The following is a 15,136-nucleotide window of genomic DNA, read 5'->3' on the forward strand; positions in this document are numbered from 1 at the left end:
GATAGTCTCCTCCAAGTATCTTAGATCAGGTGACTCCCTACAGCTCACACCAGGACCATGATAGTCTCCTGTAAGGTGCTTAGATCAGGTGACTCCCTACAGCTCACACCAGGACCATGATAGTCTCCTCTAAGGATCTTAGATCAGGTGACTCCCTACAGCTCACACCAGGACCATGATAGTCTCCTCTAAGGATCCTAGATCAGGTGACTTCCTACAGCTCACACCAGGACCATGATAGTCTCATCTAAGGATCTTAGATCAGGTGGCTTCCTACAGCTCACACCAGGACCATGATAGTCTCCTCTAAGGATCTTAGATCAGGTGGCTTCCTACAGCTCACACCAGGACCATGATAGTCTCCTCTGAGAAGCTTAGATCAGGTGACTCCCTACAGCTCACACCAGGGCCATGATAGTCTCCTCTAAGGAGCTTAGATCAGGTGACTCCCTACAGCTCACACCAGGGCCATGATAGTCTCCTCTAAGGAGTTTAGATCAGGTGACTCCCTACAGCTCACACCAGGGCCATGATAGTCTCCTCTAAGGAGCATAGATCAGACGACTCCCTACAGCTCACACCAGGACCATGATATTCTCCTCTAAGGAGCTTAGATCATGCGACTCCCTACAGCTCACACCAGGGCTCACACCAGGGCCATGATAGTCTCCTCTAAGAAGCCAAGCTCTGCCAACTCCCTACAGCTCACACCAGGGCCATGATAGTCTCCTCTAAGGAGCTTAGATCAGGCGACTCCCTACAGCTCACACCAGGACCATGATAGTCTCCTCTAAGGAGCTTAGATCAGGCGACTCCCTACAGCTCACACCAGGGCCATGATAATCTCCTCTAAGGAGCATAGATCAGGTGACTCCCTACAGCTCACACCAGGACCATGATAGTTTCCTCTGAGAAGCCAAGCTCTGGCAACTCCCTACAGCTCACACCAGGGCCATGATAGTCTCCTCCAAGTATCTTAGAACAGGTGACACCAGGGCCATGATAGTCTCCTCCAAGTATCTTAGATCAGGTGACTCCCTACAGCTCACACCAGGACCATGATAGTCTCCTCTAAGGTGCTTAGATCAGGTGACTCCCTACCGCTCACACCAGGACCATGATAGTCTCCTTTAAGGATCTTAGATCAGGTGACTCCCTACAGCTCACACCAGGACCATGATAGTTTCCTCTAAGGAGCTTAGATCAGGTGACTCCCTACAGCTCACACCAGGACCATGATAGTCTCCTCTAAGGATCTTAGATCAGGTGACTTCCTACAGCTCACACCAGGACCATGATCGTCTCCTCTAAGGATCTTAGATCAGGTGGCTTCCTACAGCTCACACCAGGACAGATGATAGTCTCCTCTAAGAAGTTTAGATCAGGTGACTCCCTACAGCTCACACCAGGGCCATGATAGTCTCCTCTAAGGAGCTTAGATCAGGTGACTCCCTACAGCTCACACCAGGGCCATGATAGTCTCCTCTAAGAAGCCAAGCTCTGCCAACTCCCTACAGCTCACACCAGGGCCATGATAGTCTCCTCTAAGAAGCTTAGATCAGGTGACTCCCTACAGCTCACACCTGTGCGTTGGTCATTTCCTTAAAGTTCCCAGATCAGGGGACTCCCTCGAGCGTACACCCGTGTATTGATAGCCTCCTCTAGTGAACCCTAGTCAGTGCATTTGAGATTCAAGAATTGATAGAAACACACCCTGGTCACTGGCCTTTGGTGCATTAGAATAGCCAACAAGCAATTAAAATACAAGGGAAAGATGGATGTCAAAGTCTTAGATGAAGCACATGGAACATGGGGACGAAAGGGGGCGCTTTGCTCGCTGCTGGAGCTTGTTGACAATGACCAATGACCAGGTAGGTAGGTCTAAGATAGTTGAACAAGGGATATAGGAGATTGGTGTATTGCTAGCCACTGAGAGCACAGAAGGAACCCTTTGAGGATTGGTGAGTCTAACACGGCTGTCTCCATTCTCCTCCATGAGATCACCACCTTGGCCGATCGCCTGTTGGAAGCCGTGCAGAGCCTGGACCTCAGAAAGCTCAACTCGAACCTGCACCGGATCCAGACCCAGATGAAGTCCCTGGAGCAGGTGAGTGGCAGACAGTGGGTGCGGGACGTCTGGGACAGGGCAAGGCGGGATGGGCTAAGTGTGGGCTAGGTGTGCGTAGGGTGGGGGGTGGCATGGATGTGCATGTCCCTGCCATGGAAATAATTCCCCTGATCAGAACACCGCCCCCCAACCCACCCCAAGGACAAGCTTTAGGAATCTGTGCTGCAGCATTTGGCTTCATCTGGAGCGGCTGCATAGCGCAGGCAGGAACCCTCCATAATGGCCTTCTCCGAAGGGTCCACATCTTTAAACAGATGCACACATGCTGAGCGTGAGGCCATTATCTATCCACCCACAAAACCAGATTCATATCTTTTTTAACTCTGTTTTCTGAGATCAGATCTGAGAGCAATGCCCAGTGCTGCCTTCTTCAGAAATGGTCAGACCACAGCCTTTTCTATCGTAGGCCAACAAGCTATTCGGATCGGCCATTGACTAGCAGGTCAATAACATGGTGCGGGCTACACAGACCGCTGGTCGCCCTGCAGCCCAGGCAGGAATGTCCACCAGGTCCCTTTGCGCCCTGATACCCCCCGGGCCTGGTGCGCGTTATAAATAAATAAACAAACAAACTGTACTTGCTAGATGAAGATTCCCTAGGGTGCCAGAACCCTGGAATCACTAACTGATTCTAGCTTTCTCACTAGTTCAACACACATTGTGCAAGATAAGCCAGGAGAGCACTGTGATTATATCAGGTCTAAGCTGTGTACCTAGGACACAGGTCTTCAAACTGTGGAGGCTGGCCCCCTATCGGGGGCTGGGAGGGCGGTCCCAAAGGATGACCGTGGATCTTTAAAAAGGGATTACAATGACTGTTTCCATAGAAAATATAAGCAGTTCTAGCTTGTGGGGAGCCTAGAAATAATATTTTTACTCAAGTGGGGGTGGGAGGAGAGGGCTCAGTATAAAAAAGTTTGAATACCACTAGGAGGTCTATATGATGTCAGATATGGATACATGGCCCCCTCCATTTGAATGACCCTCTGGACAGCCTCTGGCTAACTGAGGTACCTTTAATAATTCCCCTCAAACTTCAGCCACATCGCCAAGGCTATATCTGTAGAAACATTGAGGCAAGAATGCTGTGCTAGGCTAAGTAGTGCCAGGTGACCAGAAGGGTGACACCACAGTGTAAGGCACATCGCAGAAGCAGCTGCGTCTGCTTTTAAAGGGCACCACAGTGGTCATTCCTGTGACTATGGCTAGCCACAGCGTCGAGCTGGCTCATGTGCGTCCCATGTAATAACGTCCCCGCAAAAATGTCTCCTGAAAAAAATATCGTTGTTTTTAGCAGAGACATTATTACATTGAACATACAGGGAATACCCCGCAACCTCTGAATTCTTTTCTTTTCTTTTACAAGTGGAGCAGGGCACATCCCTGCAACCCATCCCCCCACATAATGCCACCATATAGAATGTCGCCAATGGCTTTTCCCGGGGACGTTATGTATGGGGCCATTATTATCCGATACCCTCATCATGTTATAGAAGACTTACCCCAGAACAGACTTCGTAACACCTGGCACCATCAGTGCGGGAATTGGGCTGGATTTCCCTGGATTAAAAATGAGGCAAAAATGGTATTTCCCCCAACTTGTAATCCGGGAAAAACAAAAGTCCATGCCCAAACCTGGAACCCCTCTGATTTGCTGTGTCTTTGTTTTGCAACTAGGCATATTAAAGTGTAACTAATGTAAGGTGATTTAGAAACATTGCTGTCCCTCAAGAGGTGTGGACGGTGGGCAGTTACAAATGGGACAGGGGCATAAAGCGTTATGTTGTGTAAAATAATGTATGTATTTATACATTTATAGAGCGCACCAAGCCCTGGGTCATAATGACTACGCAGGGGTCCATTTACAGTGGATGTTCTTTCATTGTGTTTCTTGTAGTCTTTATTGTAACTTTATAAAAAAGATTAGATTTTTTTAAAGATCCCATTACTTTGCATGCTGTTAATTGTAGGCTTCTATTTAGGATGGCAAAAATAGTCTACAATAATACTCTTTTTGCTCAACATATTACTATAATAATGTACTGATTGTTCGGTTGGTTTATTATATGATTTGTACATGTTGCAAGTTATCTCTACAAATCGGTGTTTTATTTGAGCTGTTTTGTTTACACTTTTAAATCGACTGCCACTTAACTGTCAGAAGTGTACCCTTGCCAGCCACCATCGCTTCGACGCCCCTCCCCAAATCTCAGAATATATTTTTACCATTTCTAGCACTGTGCACAAGTTACTAATGTCTCTCGGCTCCTTGCATGCGCGAGTATCTTTCCTGCTCCCTGCCTGAAGTCTGGGTCAGCCACAGCCTCCAGTTCAGCCACCTCTGCACACAGGTTTGACTGAGCACAACCACATCCATCTCAATGTAAAAGCAGCGAAGGAGGCACCTGAAGCCTGCGGGCTCTAGCGCATTATAAACAAATAAACGCAAACATATCCTCTCGGGAGGATAGCTCAGGGGCAACGTGCTCGCCTTGGAAGCAAGACGATACAGAGCAACACAGGTTCGATCCCCGGGTCCACGCTTAGAAACCTCTGGGTATTAAGCACGTTATAAAAAACCTATCATATAATATCATAAACACCTCTGTCACTGACCATTACGCTGACTTCTTACTGCCAGAACATCTGAGGGCAGGCAGCTGCGAGACTCTCTGCACTCTGTAACCCACGGTTCTCTCAAAGGTGACATTCAGCCATTGTTTTTAAGAGTGGTCACATGAGCGAATGTTTTAGTGTTGTTCAACACTCCCTGTCATGCCACAGTATTTTCATGCGGAACCATTGGCTTGCATATCATCGCTAATGCTGGCTTCTTCAAGAAAGGTTCAGTCAGTGCCTTTTGCATGGGTGTCAAGCAGGTGAACGCTAAAACCTTGATTCCTAAGGAGCAGCGATTGGCCAACTGGCCAACCTTCAATCAAGGCTTCCATAGGAGCACATGTCCGGACCATATTCAGGGTTGGCCAATAGGATGCAGTCCATCCCTGGTTTCTTCAGATTGCGTGCTTACACCTGGGCCTGTTTCTGGGTTGGCCAACATATCTACAGTTAATCCGGATTTCCTCCGAGGCAGCCACGGGGGTCACTGTTCAACCCCCTGCTTTTCAGGAGCAGCCGCTGATGCCAAAGTCCAAGCTGGCCTCTACGGGAGTGGTTGCACAGGATCCTTTTACGGGCGGCCAAAAAGTTAGTGGCCAACACGCTGGCTTTTTCTGGAGAGACAACTAGTCAACAGTACAACATTTAACCCTGATCTCTAGCAGTGGTCTTGGTACTAAGTGAGAAGATCGCTTTTACTGTACCGAATTAAAAAAAAATCGATTTAGAAAGACCGCTCTGTGACCGCACAGAGCGGTCTTTCTAAATCGAACTGTCACGCCCCTGGCGCACACGAGTGCGCGCTGGGGCTGACAGGCATGTCAGGACCAGGAAGAGCCGTTGCATCGTGGGAGAACAGGTAAGTGTTTCTGTGTGTTTGTGTGTGTACATCTGTGTGTATTGCCTGTTTGTGTGATTATGGGTTCAGGGATTTGTGGAGAGGGGAGGGAGGAGGCACCAGCTGAGGAATGGGATTTCAGAGGGGTGAAATCACTCCAGAGAGGGTGAGGGTTGAGGGCAAGGCAATGGGATATTTTCACTTTTTGCGGGCTGCCTAAAATCGGTCGAAGAAAATCTGTCTTTTTGTAAGGCAACAAAATGTGAAAATATGACCTAGAGCCGTGTCCTAGCTGGGCCTTTTCCAGGGTATGCCATAAGGACAAACCATCAGAGTGGCCCCTTTATATGTGCCAGATGGCCAAGAGGTCTACATCTAACCCTAATTCCTTCAGGGGTAGCAATTGGCAAACGTCAACATCCAACTATGGTTCCTTGAGGAACTGTCCTACAGGGATATTTTTAGGTTTGGCCAACATGTCAACATCCAACTGTGGTTCCTTGAGGAACCGTCCTAAGGGGATGTTTTTAGGTTTGGCCACCGCATCAACATCCAAGCCTGGTTACTTCAGAATCATTTCAAAGGTTTGTTTTTGGTGGCCTATTGGGCAGGTGGGAATAAGTCACAGTATTAATGGTCCAGGGCATCCCAGCCAAGAGCTGGACGAGGTCGATACAGAAAAAGGCAGCTCGTAGTTGAGAAGCATAGACCATACGTGCCCTAGTTTTGTGGTTGGATTAACAGTTGGTTTACGGTATGAGCAGGACAGGTTTCTGAGCAGGACAGGTTTCTTTGTTGGTGACAGGTGGAAAGCTTTTCCACTGGAACATCCATAGTTAAACAATATTAATAATATTGATACCATACACTATAAAATTAAGTCTCTTGATATTTAAGAACAGGTAGCATTATTTTTCACTAGATGATATTCATGTTATCCTCTTTAGAAGGATGAAAGGATGAGTCTTCCTGACCACTCTGAAGGAAACACTCACTGACCAAGGAATCCAACTGGAATGTGCAGGTTAGAACTCGGGGACGCCGTTCAGGGGTCACCAGAGGACACAAGAGCGATCTCTGCCGATTGGCTGGCGGCCCCTGTCAATCCTTTGCGACCTCTGCATTTCCTCCAAACGGAGGATGCTGGGGGACATGGCTTCAGCGAGCCAATCACGGGCTGCATGCCCGGGCTCCTCCATTTTGTCAACCGTGACTCAGCACATGTGTAATGCTGCTACCTCTACCTGCTGTGTTGAGACGGTCGGTGACTGCCCTGGGCCCGTGGCTCAACTAACTCTGGTAAGTGGTGGAGCGGGAGGGGGTGAGTGAGATGCTGGGGGTCCAGGGCGGGTCCACTCCACAGGACTGTCCCTGAGATATGTACGTGTCTATTGTACTGGGCTGGCTGCATTAAGTAGCAGCGCCCGCCTGAAACAGAAGATATTGTCCGTCTGCTCACGGAGGCTGCCATGCCTAACTCCATGTGAGTGCAGTGTGATGAATCTGGCAATGTCATTGCTGCTTTCATGGGGGGAGGGGGAACTCCCCTAATGTGGCCATGGTGAGGCAGACGCTCTCTGATCCGATCGCTGGGGCGGTTATTTAAGGGAGGATAACGGCGGGGGAGACGATCTTCATGGAGCAAGAGGTGACTTGCCAGATGAGACATGGCATACCTCCTTCCTTTCTGAAGAGACACCTCTGATTCCCCATGCCCTAATAGCCTATTGTAATACCTTCCCTCTTCCACCCATGGAGAGTAGTGCACATCTTATGTTACACCCCAAAAGCCAACTCCCAAAATCTAACCAGCCTTGTAAAGCCATGAAAGACACTTCCCAATTCCACGTAATCTTCGTCCAAACCTAGGTTGCTGTTAAAACCCATTGCAAACATTCATACAGTTTTTTCTGGAAGGGACTACTATTCCCACAATCCCCACAACACTGGGACAATGAAGAGGAGCGAAGTAATGCAGCACACTGGAATCCACGAGCACAGTCAGCACTTTAGTGGCAGCAAGCGAATACCTGTGCCGGGGACATTTAAACAGGCTAGAGCAATGGCAGAGTAGAGAGCTGACAGTAGCAGGCTGCTCCTGTTGAGAGATGGTTTGGAGAAGGAGATCCAAGTTCCAAGCATCGGCTTGGAAGGCGAGAGAACCTTCTTTCTTGATGGGGGTCGGGAAAGCCAAAGGAAGACGTCTTTTGTGGAAAGTCAGAAAGAGGCTGGAGTTTCTATCACAAGAAGACTGCCTGACTGAGACGCAGAGGGCAGAGGAAGCTGGCGACAGGAGCTGACGGCGTGGTGGAGACCGGAGGGCGAGTGAATCACTTACCAAATCTGACGGCTGACGACAGATCATATTGGAAGATGCAAAGAGAACCCAAACGGCCACGGAAAACCCAGCAGCTATAAGTTTGTGCATTTGAGACACGTCCGGACAGGAGAGTTTGCCAAACAGGTACAAGCATGAGATTACAGAAAGCCCTGGCAGGAGAGTATATTAGGCAAGTATAAGTGTGTGTTTTCAAGAAGCCCTGGCAGGAGAGTATACAAGGCAGTTGCAAATTTGTAAAAAAAATACTGGTAGGGAAATACACCAGGCAAGTTGGAAGTGAATGTGAACTAGCCAGCCGGCTCTGTCGGTTTAAGAGACTTGGGAACAAAAACCCGGTCCTGACCACACATTAAAAGAAATAATCTGTTTGAAGATAACTTTTCTTGTTGACCTAAGGGAACATCAAGCACTGTTATTTGTAACCCAAGAAAGTGATGAAGAATCCAGGGGAAGGGAATTACCCTCTGCATCAAGGATATCCATCCTTGCGAGACTTCTTTTTGTGGGAGTTATACATTTGTCCTTTCTTTTGAACATTTAGAAAACACTCAATGCCAAAGACATTATCCTTTTCACCTTAGAATTCCTTTGTTTAAAGTGTGAGGGTCAAAATAGTACTTTGGAAACAGAACGGTTTTGTTTTTGGACATTCTGACACTGACAGATACGAGTTTAGGTAGGGAAACTTTGCTAGTACAGGGATGGTGAGGCCTTTCCCCAACCCCTTTTATGTTCTAATAAAAGTCTTTAGCCAAAATCATGTCTAACTTGTGTCTGAGTATGATTCCTGACACTTCACAGCAGGAACTGAAAGGAGCCTCAGGGGATGATGAGTGCTTCAGGATCTTGCAGGACGCCATCAAAAAAAGGGGACTGGAAGTGGGCATTGACAGGCTTGGACAAGCATACACGGTTCCATGTGTTAAAATCGCAGCAAAAATGGCTCTGGACACAAAATATTGCGGCAAAAAGGCTGTGGTTTTGGTGCCGCAATCCATGTAAAGGATGCGGGGTACACCCCTGCAACCCTCGCTCCCCTTAAATGGTGTAATGGGGTACACCTTTAACGGGTCAAACAACTGCATTTTTGCAGCGATTTTTTGTACAGGTGACATTTTTGCCATGATTTTATCACTGCATACCGCATACACACGCAGCCTGCATGGCATTAGAACAGCTCTGGAGGGTCAGAAGTGAACTCACGCTCACAGAAGATGGGCTGTTACTGAGGGGATCAAAGATAGTGTTCCTTTCCAAGCTGATCCCACGAATGCTCACGCTAGCCCACCAGGGACACCAGGATTTGGCGAAGACCAAGTCACGCCTAGGGATGAAGGTTTGGTTTCCGGGGTTAGAGGACAGTGTGGATGATTTTGTTAAACATTGCATCTGGTGCCAAGCCTTTGCCCCTGTGCACAAGGAACCGCGGATAGAATGTATTCCGCAGGGCTGCCATGGAAAACTGTGCATGTGGCTGTTGGGGGGCACACATTTTCGAGATAATCGTTGAGATATCCAGAGGTCGAATTTGTACCCTCCACGGCTTAAGTGGATGTGTTGCCGGATATTTGCATTCCATGGATTCGCAGATGAAGTGTGCTTAGACAATGTGCCGCCCTTTCACAGGGAAGGAGTTGCCACTTTCATGCAGGGGTGCAGCTTTAGACATTGGAAAATATCCTCTGTCTGGCCAAGGGCGATTGAGGAGGCCAAAAGATTTATGAGAACTTTAAATAAGGTTTTCCGTATTGTCCATGGACAAGGTCAATGCCTAAAACGGGCATTATATAAATTCTTGCATGAATAACGCACTACGCCCCACTGCTCGATGGGAGACCCCATGCAGAAGCTTTGTTCAGGAGATGCCCCCTGGGGCTAATACTAGACATGGAACAGCAAATTGCGGGTGAAATCGACAATCAGAAGGTGCTCGAAGATAGGAGAGAGAGAAATGAGGAGGAAAATATCAGAAGAGGACTGCATGACTATGATCTGTCACTAGGGGATGCTGTACTGATGAGATCACATCATCCCGAAGGCAAGCTGTCATTAACCTAGTAGCCTCGACCACTGGAGGTTGTAGACATATAGGGTCAATGGTCACGGCGTCCGATGGCCCTGATACTGTCACCAGGAATTCGTGCTTCTTCAAACCGTTGGATGCATAGGGCCCTATGCAAGAAGCAGAAGAGTCCCGCTCCTCCCAAGTAGAAAGTGACGACAAGGAAATAGGTCAAGGACTCTCAGGAGAGGAAGATGCCTGTAATGATCCAGAGCAGACAGCGGACAGTGGCCCGGACCAGGCGGTGGTAAAGGGGTAGCCCCAGAGAGAATCGAGAAGAAGGCCAGCATGCTTGCAGGACTCTGCGATGGGTGGGTGAAGTTCCAAGTATATTCCTGAGATGTGGGCGGAAGTTATGACTGCTTGGCATGTTGAGTGTTTAAAGTTTGGTTTAAATGTTCTGAAAAAGGAGGAGTGTGGTGAGGTCCCTTTAAGTGACTGATCGGGGTGACATAACTCCGTAGCCTTGATAAATGGTGCGGCATGCAAACGCACGTCAGTGCATGAGCGGAGCCTGAGAATGGTAACCCTGTGTCCATGCCGCATTTCAGGTGCCCGCCATCTGTACTGCATCAGAGCCCTGCGCTCCTTATTCAGCAACGTGTTTGCTGGAAGACTGTACATTTACCATGGAAGCCGATCAGAGGCAAGCTCTCTAAGCACCTCGCAGGTACAGTCAGAAATGCCAGAGAGGTACTTTACTGTCTTCTGAGTCCATGAAAGAGGACGCGTGGGGTCTACTTACAGAGCCTACAACCTCACTATGGAAGGCGAACACCACTACTAGCATTTCAAATCAACAAACTATTAGATCGACCAAACTCAAGCCTATTAACTGTGCCTGAATTATTGCAGACAATATCTATGGTATTAACTACTGCCTGGTAATGAGAGAAGCCAGAATGCAAAAAAGATTGAAAGAGAACCGAAAAGTCAAACACCTGCAGAGAAAGGCAGAGAGCATAACGAGAAAGAATTTTGTGGATTAAGAAGCATAGAAGAGAATCCCATGAGGGAGAGCTGTAGAGGCTGGATAACACTACCTTGGGAAAAGGGGAAAGCAACCATTTGCTGTAAGAGGAAAGAGGAGAACGAAAGTTACGTCCAGCCCGTTGATACAAAGTATTCATCCAAAGTTAGAGAAACCAATTGTAACGAACGGACACAAATATAATACAATCTTGAAAGAATTACACAAACTGATTAAAGAAGTCATAAAAGACTATTTAAAGATCACCTGTTAAGAAGAACCAGGAAGAAGAGGTTTGCAAGAAGCAAAGCCCAGGAGAAGGGGCCATTTCCTGTCTTTAGCCGTTAGAATAGTGGTAGGGTCAGTTAGAGTTAGTTTGAACTGTGGACATGTTCTTTGGGACATTCACAAATGACCGACGAGCACTTTAGTTAGTTTGATAGGTAGAAGCTAGGCCTTACTCTTATTCTTTAATAAACTCATCTTTGAAATGTCCTCCAAGCGCCTGAGTCCTTCTTCTGACCCGCCACATGTTTGAGTTGAGTCTCATCGATCGGCCTGCACGTGGACGCTAGGGGTCTCAATCGTACATAAATGGTCTATTGGCTTGAGCACTGCTTGCCCAGCTTAGTTGAAACTGCTCCATGTCTGCATTTGCCTGGGCGTTAAAGTACTCCGCTAAAACCTTCTTGGCACTATCATATGGTGCGTCAGCAATGACGAGGCTCTTAAATATCCTATGCACTCCCTGACCAGTAGAGAAGGGCAGACTTCTTCCCCCTGTCAGCATCAAAGTCTTCATTAGTGTCGAAATACAGCTCAAGTCTTTCAGTCCAGGTGGCCCATTTAGGGCCCAACACTGATGGTGTGCTCTGGACATCAAGTTCCTCAAGGGGGGGGTGGATGCATTGCCCTACTTGCTAGCAGACAGCCTCTCCATCAGAACCAGCCATTCTCGTCGCCAGTTATGGGGTCCACTTGCCAAGCCTACTCTCTCACTAGGGAAGGCAAACACTACTACCTCTCCGCACTCCCCCAGCGGCTCCACCGCTAATTAAGGAGCCCACACGTGCAGCCACTAAGGCGGAGACGAACGCGCCCGTGATATTTATGAGCGCGGTGATGCTTTCCTACGTTAGTGGCAGTGCCCACTGGCATATCTGTATCGTGCCGAAAGACTAGAGCACCACAGCGCTTTCTCACACACTTCTCATAGGTAACAAGGACTAGTGGACTATGAATGGTTAAGGGTTCAAACTCCTCCTGGGAGGGGTAGTTGTTAGTTTAACTTTTTACTGAATAAGGTTGGTGCTGTTCTCTGAGGATTCAAATTTGAGCAGCTAATACTTTGCTTCCGGTGTTGACAGTGAATTTAAGTTAACATTAATACATCTTTGACATACACCATTGCCTTGAAAACGAACACATAGACGTGGAACATGGGGGTGTGTCTTCTCTGAGTGGAACATGGGGGCGTGTCTTCTCTGAGTGAAACATGGGGGCGTGTCTTCTCTGAGTGGCACATGGGGGTGATATGATATGGCATTTGTAACGCGCCTATACACAAGTGTTGCAAGGCGCGACGAGGCGGGGGGGGGGGGGGGGGGGACAAGGGGAAGACAGACAACGATCCTACTAGGCCAGGTGTCATTCAGTTCGTGCAAGTGCATGGGAGGGGGAAGGGCGAAAATTGCAAGTGGGATTGGGGGTGGAGGGGGAAGTACATGGGAATAGAATAATAACAATAAGAAAAGGTAATAGCCAGCAGGTGGCAAGTGGATAGGGCGTGTCTTCTCTGAGTGGAACATGGGGGCGTGTCTTCTCTGAGGGGAACATGGGGGCGTGTCTTCTCTGAGGGGAACATGGGGGCGTGTCTTCTCTGAGGGGAACATGGGGGCGTGTCTTCTTGGAGTGCAACATAGGGATGTGTCCTCTCTGAGTGGATCATGGGGGCGTGTCTTCTCTGAGTGAAACATGAGGGCATGTCTTCTCAGAGTGGAACATAGGGGCGTGTCTTCTCTGAGTGGAACATGGGGGCGTGTGTTCTCGGAATGCAACATAGGGATGTGTCTTCTGTGAGTGGAACATGGGGGCATGTCTTCTCTGAGTGGAAGATAGAGACATGTCTTCTCTGAGTGGAACATGGGGGCATGTCTTCTCAGAGTGGAACATGGGGGCATGTCTTCTCTGAGTGGAACATGGAGGAGTGTCTTCTCTGAGTGGAACATGGAGGAGTGTCTTCTCTGAGTGGAACATGGGGGCGTGTCTTCTCGGAGTGCAACATAGGGATGTGTCCTTTCTGAGTGGATCATGGGGGCGTGTCTTCTCTGAGTGGAACATGGGGGTGTGCCTTCTCTGAGTGGAACATAGGGGCGTGTCATCAAGAGTGAGATTTTAAGGAATAGAGAAAGCATTTTATTGCCCATTGACTTGCATTGGAGTAATGGATACATCTGGCGGCAGAAGGTGGCAAGTATGTTTGCTAAAAACCTTGAGATTCCCACCAAAGTCTTGCCCTGTATGCCACATCACACATACACTGAAGGGTGATCTTCAGCACTCAACTGCCCTCTTAGGAAAGCGACTTCCACCCCAGGGAGTGGCCTGGGGTGGCACATGCTACCCCAGCAATCTGATTGGCCTTTCCCATTATCCTAAACTACGATCATTATGTGTGTGTACTCATACTTCATGCTACCCCTCTTCTTCCTCTCCCTCTTCTTCCTCTCTCTCTTCTCCCGCTTCTTCTTCTCCCGCTTCTGCCTCTTCTTCTCCCTCTTATTCCTCTTCTTCTCCCTCCTCTTCTTTTCCCTCTTCTTCTCCGTTTTCTCCCTCTTCTTCTCCCTTTTCTCCCTCTTCTTCTTCTCCCTCTTCTTCCTCTTCTTCTCCCTATTCTTCTCCCGCTTCTTCCTCTTCTTCTTCTACCTCTTCTTCTTCTCCCTCTTCTTCTACTCCCTCTTCTCCCACTTCTTCTTTTCCCGCTTCTTCTTCTCCCTCTTCTGCTCTCCCTTTTCTCCCTCTTCTTCTTCTCCATCATCTCCCTTTTCTCCCTCTTCTTCTTCTCCCACTTCTTCCTCTTCTTCCTCTTCACCCTCTTCTTCTTCTCCCTCTTCTCCCTCTTCTTATTCTCCCTCATCTCCCTTTTCTCCCTCTTCTTCTCCCACTTCTTCCTCTTCTCCTTCTTCTCCCTCTTCTTCTTCTCCCTCTTCTCCCTCTTCTTCTTCTCCCTCTTCTCCCTTTTCTCCCTCTTCTTCTTCTTCTCCCGCTTCTCACTCTTCTTCTTCTCCCTCTTCTCCTTCTCCCTCTTCTCCCTTTTCTCCCTCTTCTTCTTCTCCCTCATCTCCCTCTTCTTCTTCTCCCTCATCTCCCTTTTCTCCCTCTTCTTCTTCTCCCTTTTCTCCCTCTTCTTCTTCTCCCTTGTCTCCCTCTTCTTCTTCTCCCTCATCTCCTTTTTCTCCCTCTTCTTCTTCTCCCTTGTCTCCCTCTTCTTCTTCTCCCTCATCTCCCTTTTCTCCCTCTTCTTCTTCTCCCGCTTCTCACTCTTCTTTTTCTTCCTCTTCACCCTCTTCTTCTTCTCCCTCTTCTTCTTCTCCCTCATCTCCCTTTTCTCCCTCTTCTTCTCCCACTTCTTCCTCTTCTCCTTCTTCTCCCTCTTCTTCTTCTCCCGCTTCTTCCTCTTCATCCTCTTCACCCTCTTCTTCTTCTCCTTCTTCTCCCTCTTCTTCTTCTCCCTCTTCTCACTCTTCTTCTTCTCCCTCTTCTCCTTCTCCCTCTTCTCCCTTTTCTCCCTCTTCTTCTTCTCCCTCATCTCCCTCTTCTTCTTCTCCCTCATCTCCCTTTTCTCCCTCTTCTTCTTCTCCCTTTTCTCCCTCTTCTTCTTCTCCCTTGTCTCCCTCTTCTTCTTCTCCCTCATCTCCTTTTTCTCCCTCTTCTTCTTCTCCCTTGTCTCCCTCTTCTTCTTCTCCCTCATCTCCCTTTTCTCCCTCTTCTTCTTCTCCCGCTTCTCACTCTTCTTCTTCTTCCTCTTCACCCTCTTCTTCTTCTCCCTCTTCTTCTTCTCCCTCTTCGCCCTTTTCTCCCTCTTCTTCTCCCACTTCTTCCTCTTCTCCTTCTTCTCCCTCCTCTTCTTCTCCCGCTTCTTCCTCTTCATCCTCTTCACCCTCTTCTTCTTCTCCTTC

At 48.3% G+C, this 15,136-nt stretch overlaps 1 protein-coding gene across 1 annotated transcript in view; it reads left to right on the top strand.

Annotated features, from left to right (window-relative positions):
• Window positions 1–1,856: 1,856 nt before the first annotated feature.
• Window positions 1,857–15,136, top strand: part of LOC138520514 (olfactomedin-like protein 2A) — a 32,367-nt gene continuing 19,087 nt past the window's right edge. The window contains exons 1-2 of the mRNA XM_069632864.1: window positions 1,857–1,871; window positions 2,000–2,107. Of these exons, the coding sequence (XP_069488965.1) occupies window positions 1,857–1,871; window positions 2,000–2,107 (123 nt within the window). The remainder of the gene's footprint in view (window positions 1,872–1,999; window positions 2,108–15,136) is intronic.

This window comes from Ambystoma mexicanum, chromosome 13 (genome assembly GCF_040938575.1).
Source record: "Ambystoma mexicanum isolate Mex_15411 chromosome 13, UKY_AmexF1_1, whole genome shotgun sequence".
Classification (NCBI taxonomy): Eukaryota; Metazoa; Chordata; class Amphibia; order Caudata; family Ambystomatidae; genus Ambystoma; species Ambystoma mexicanum.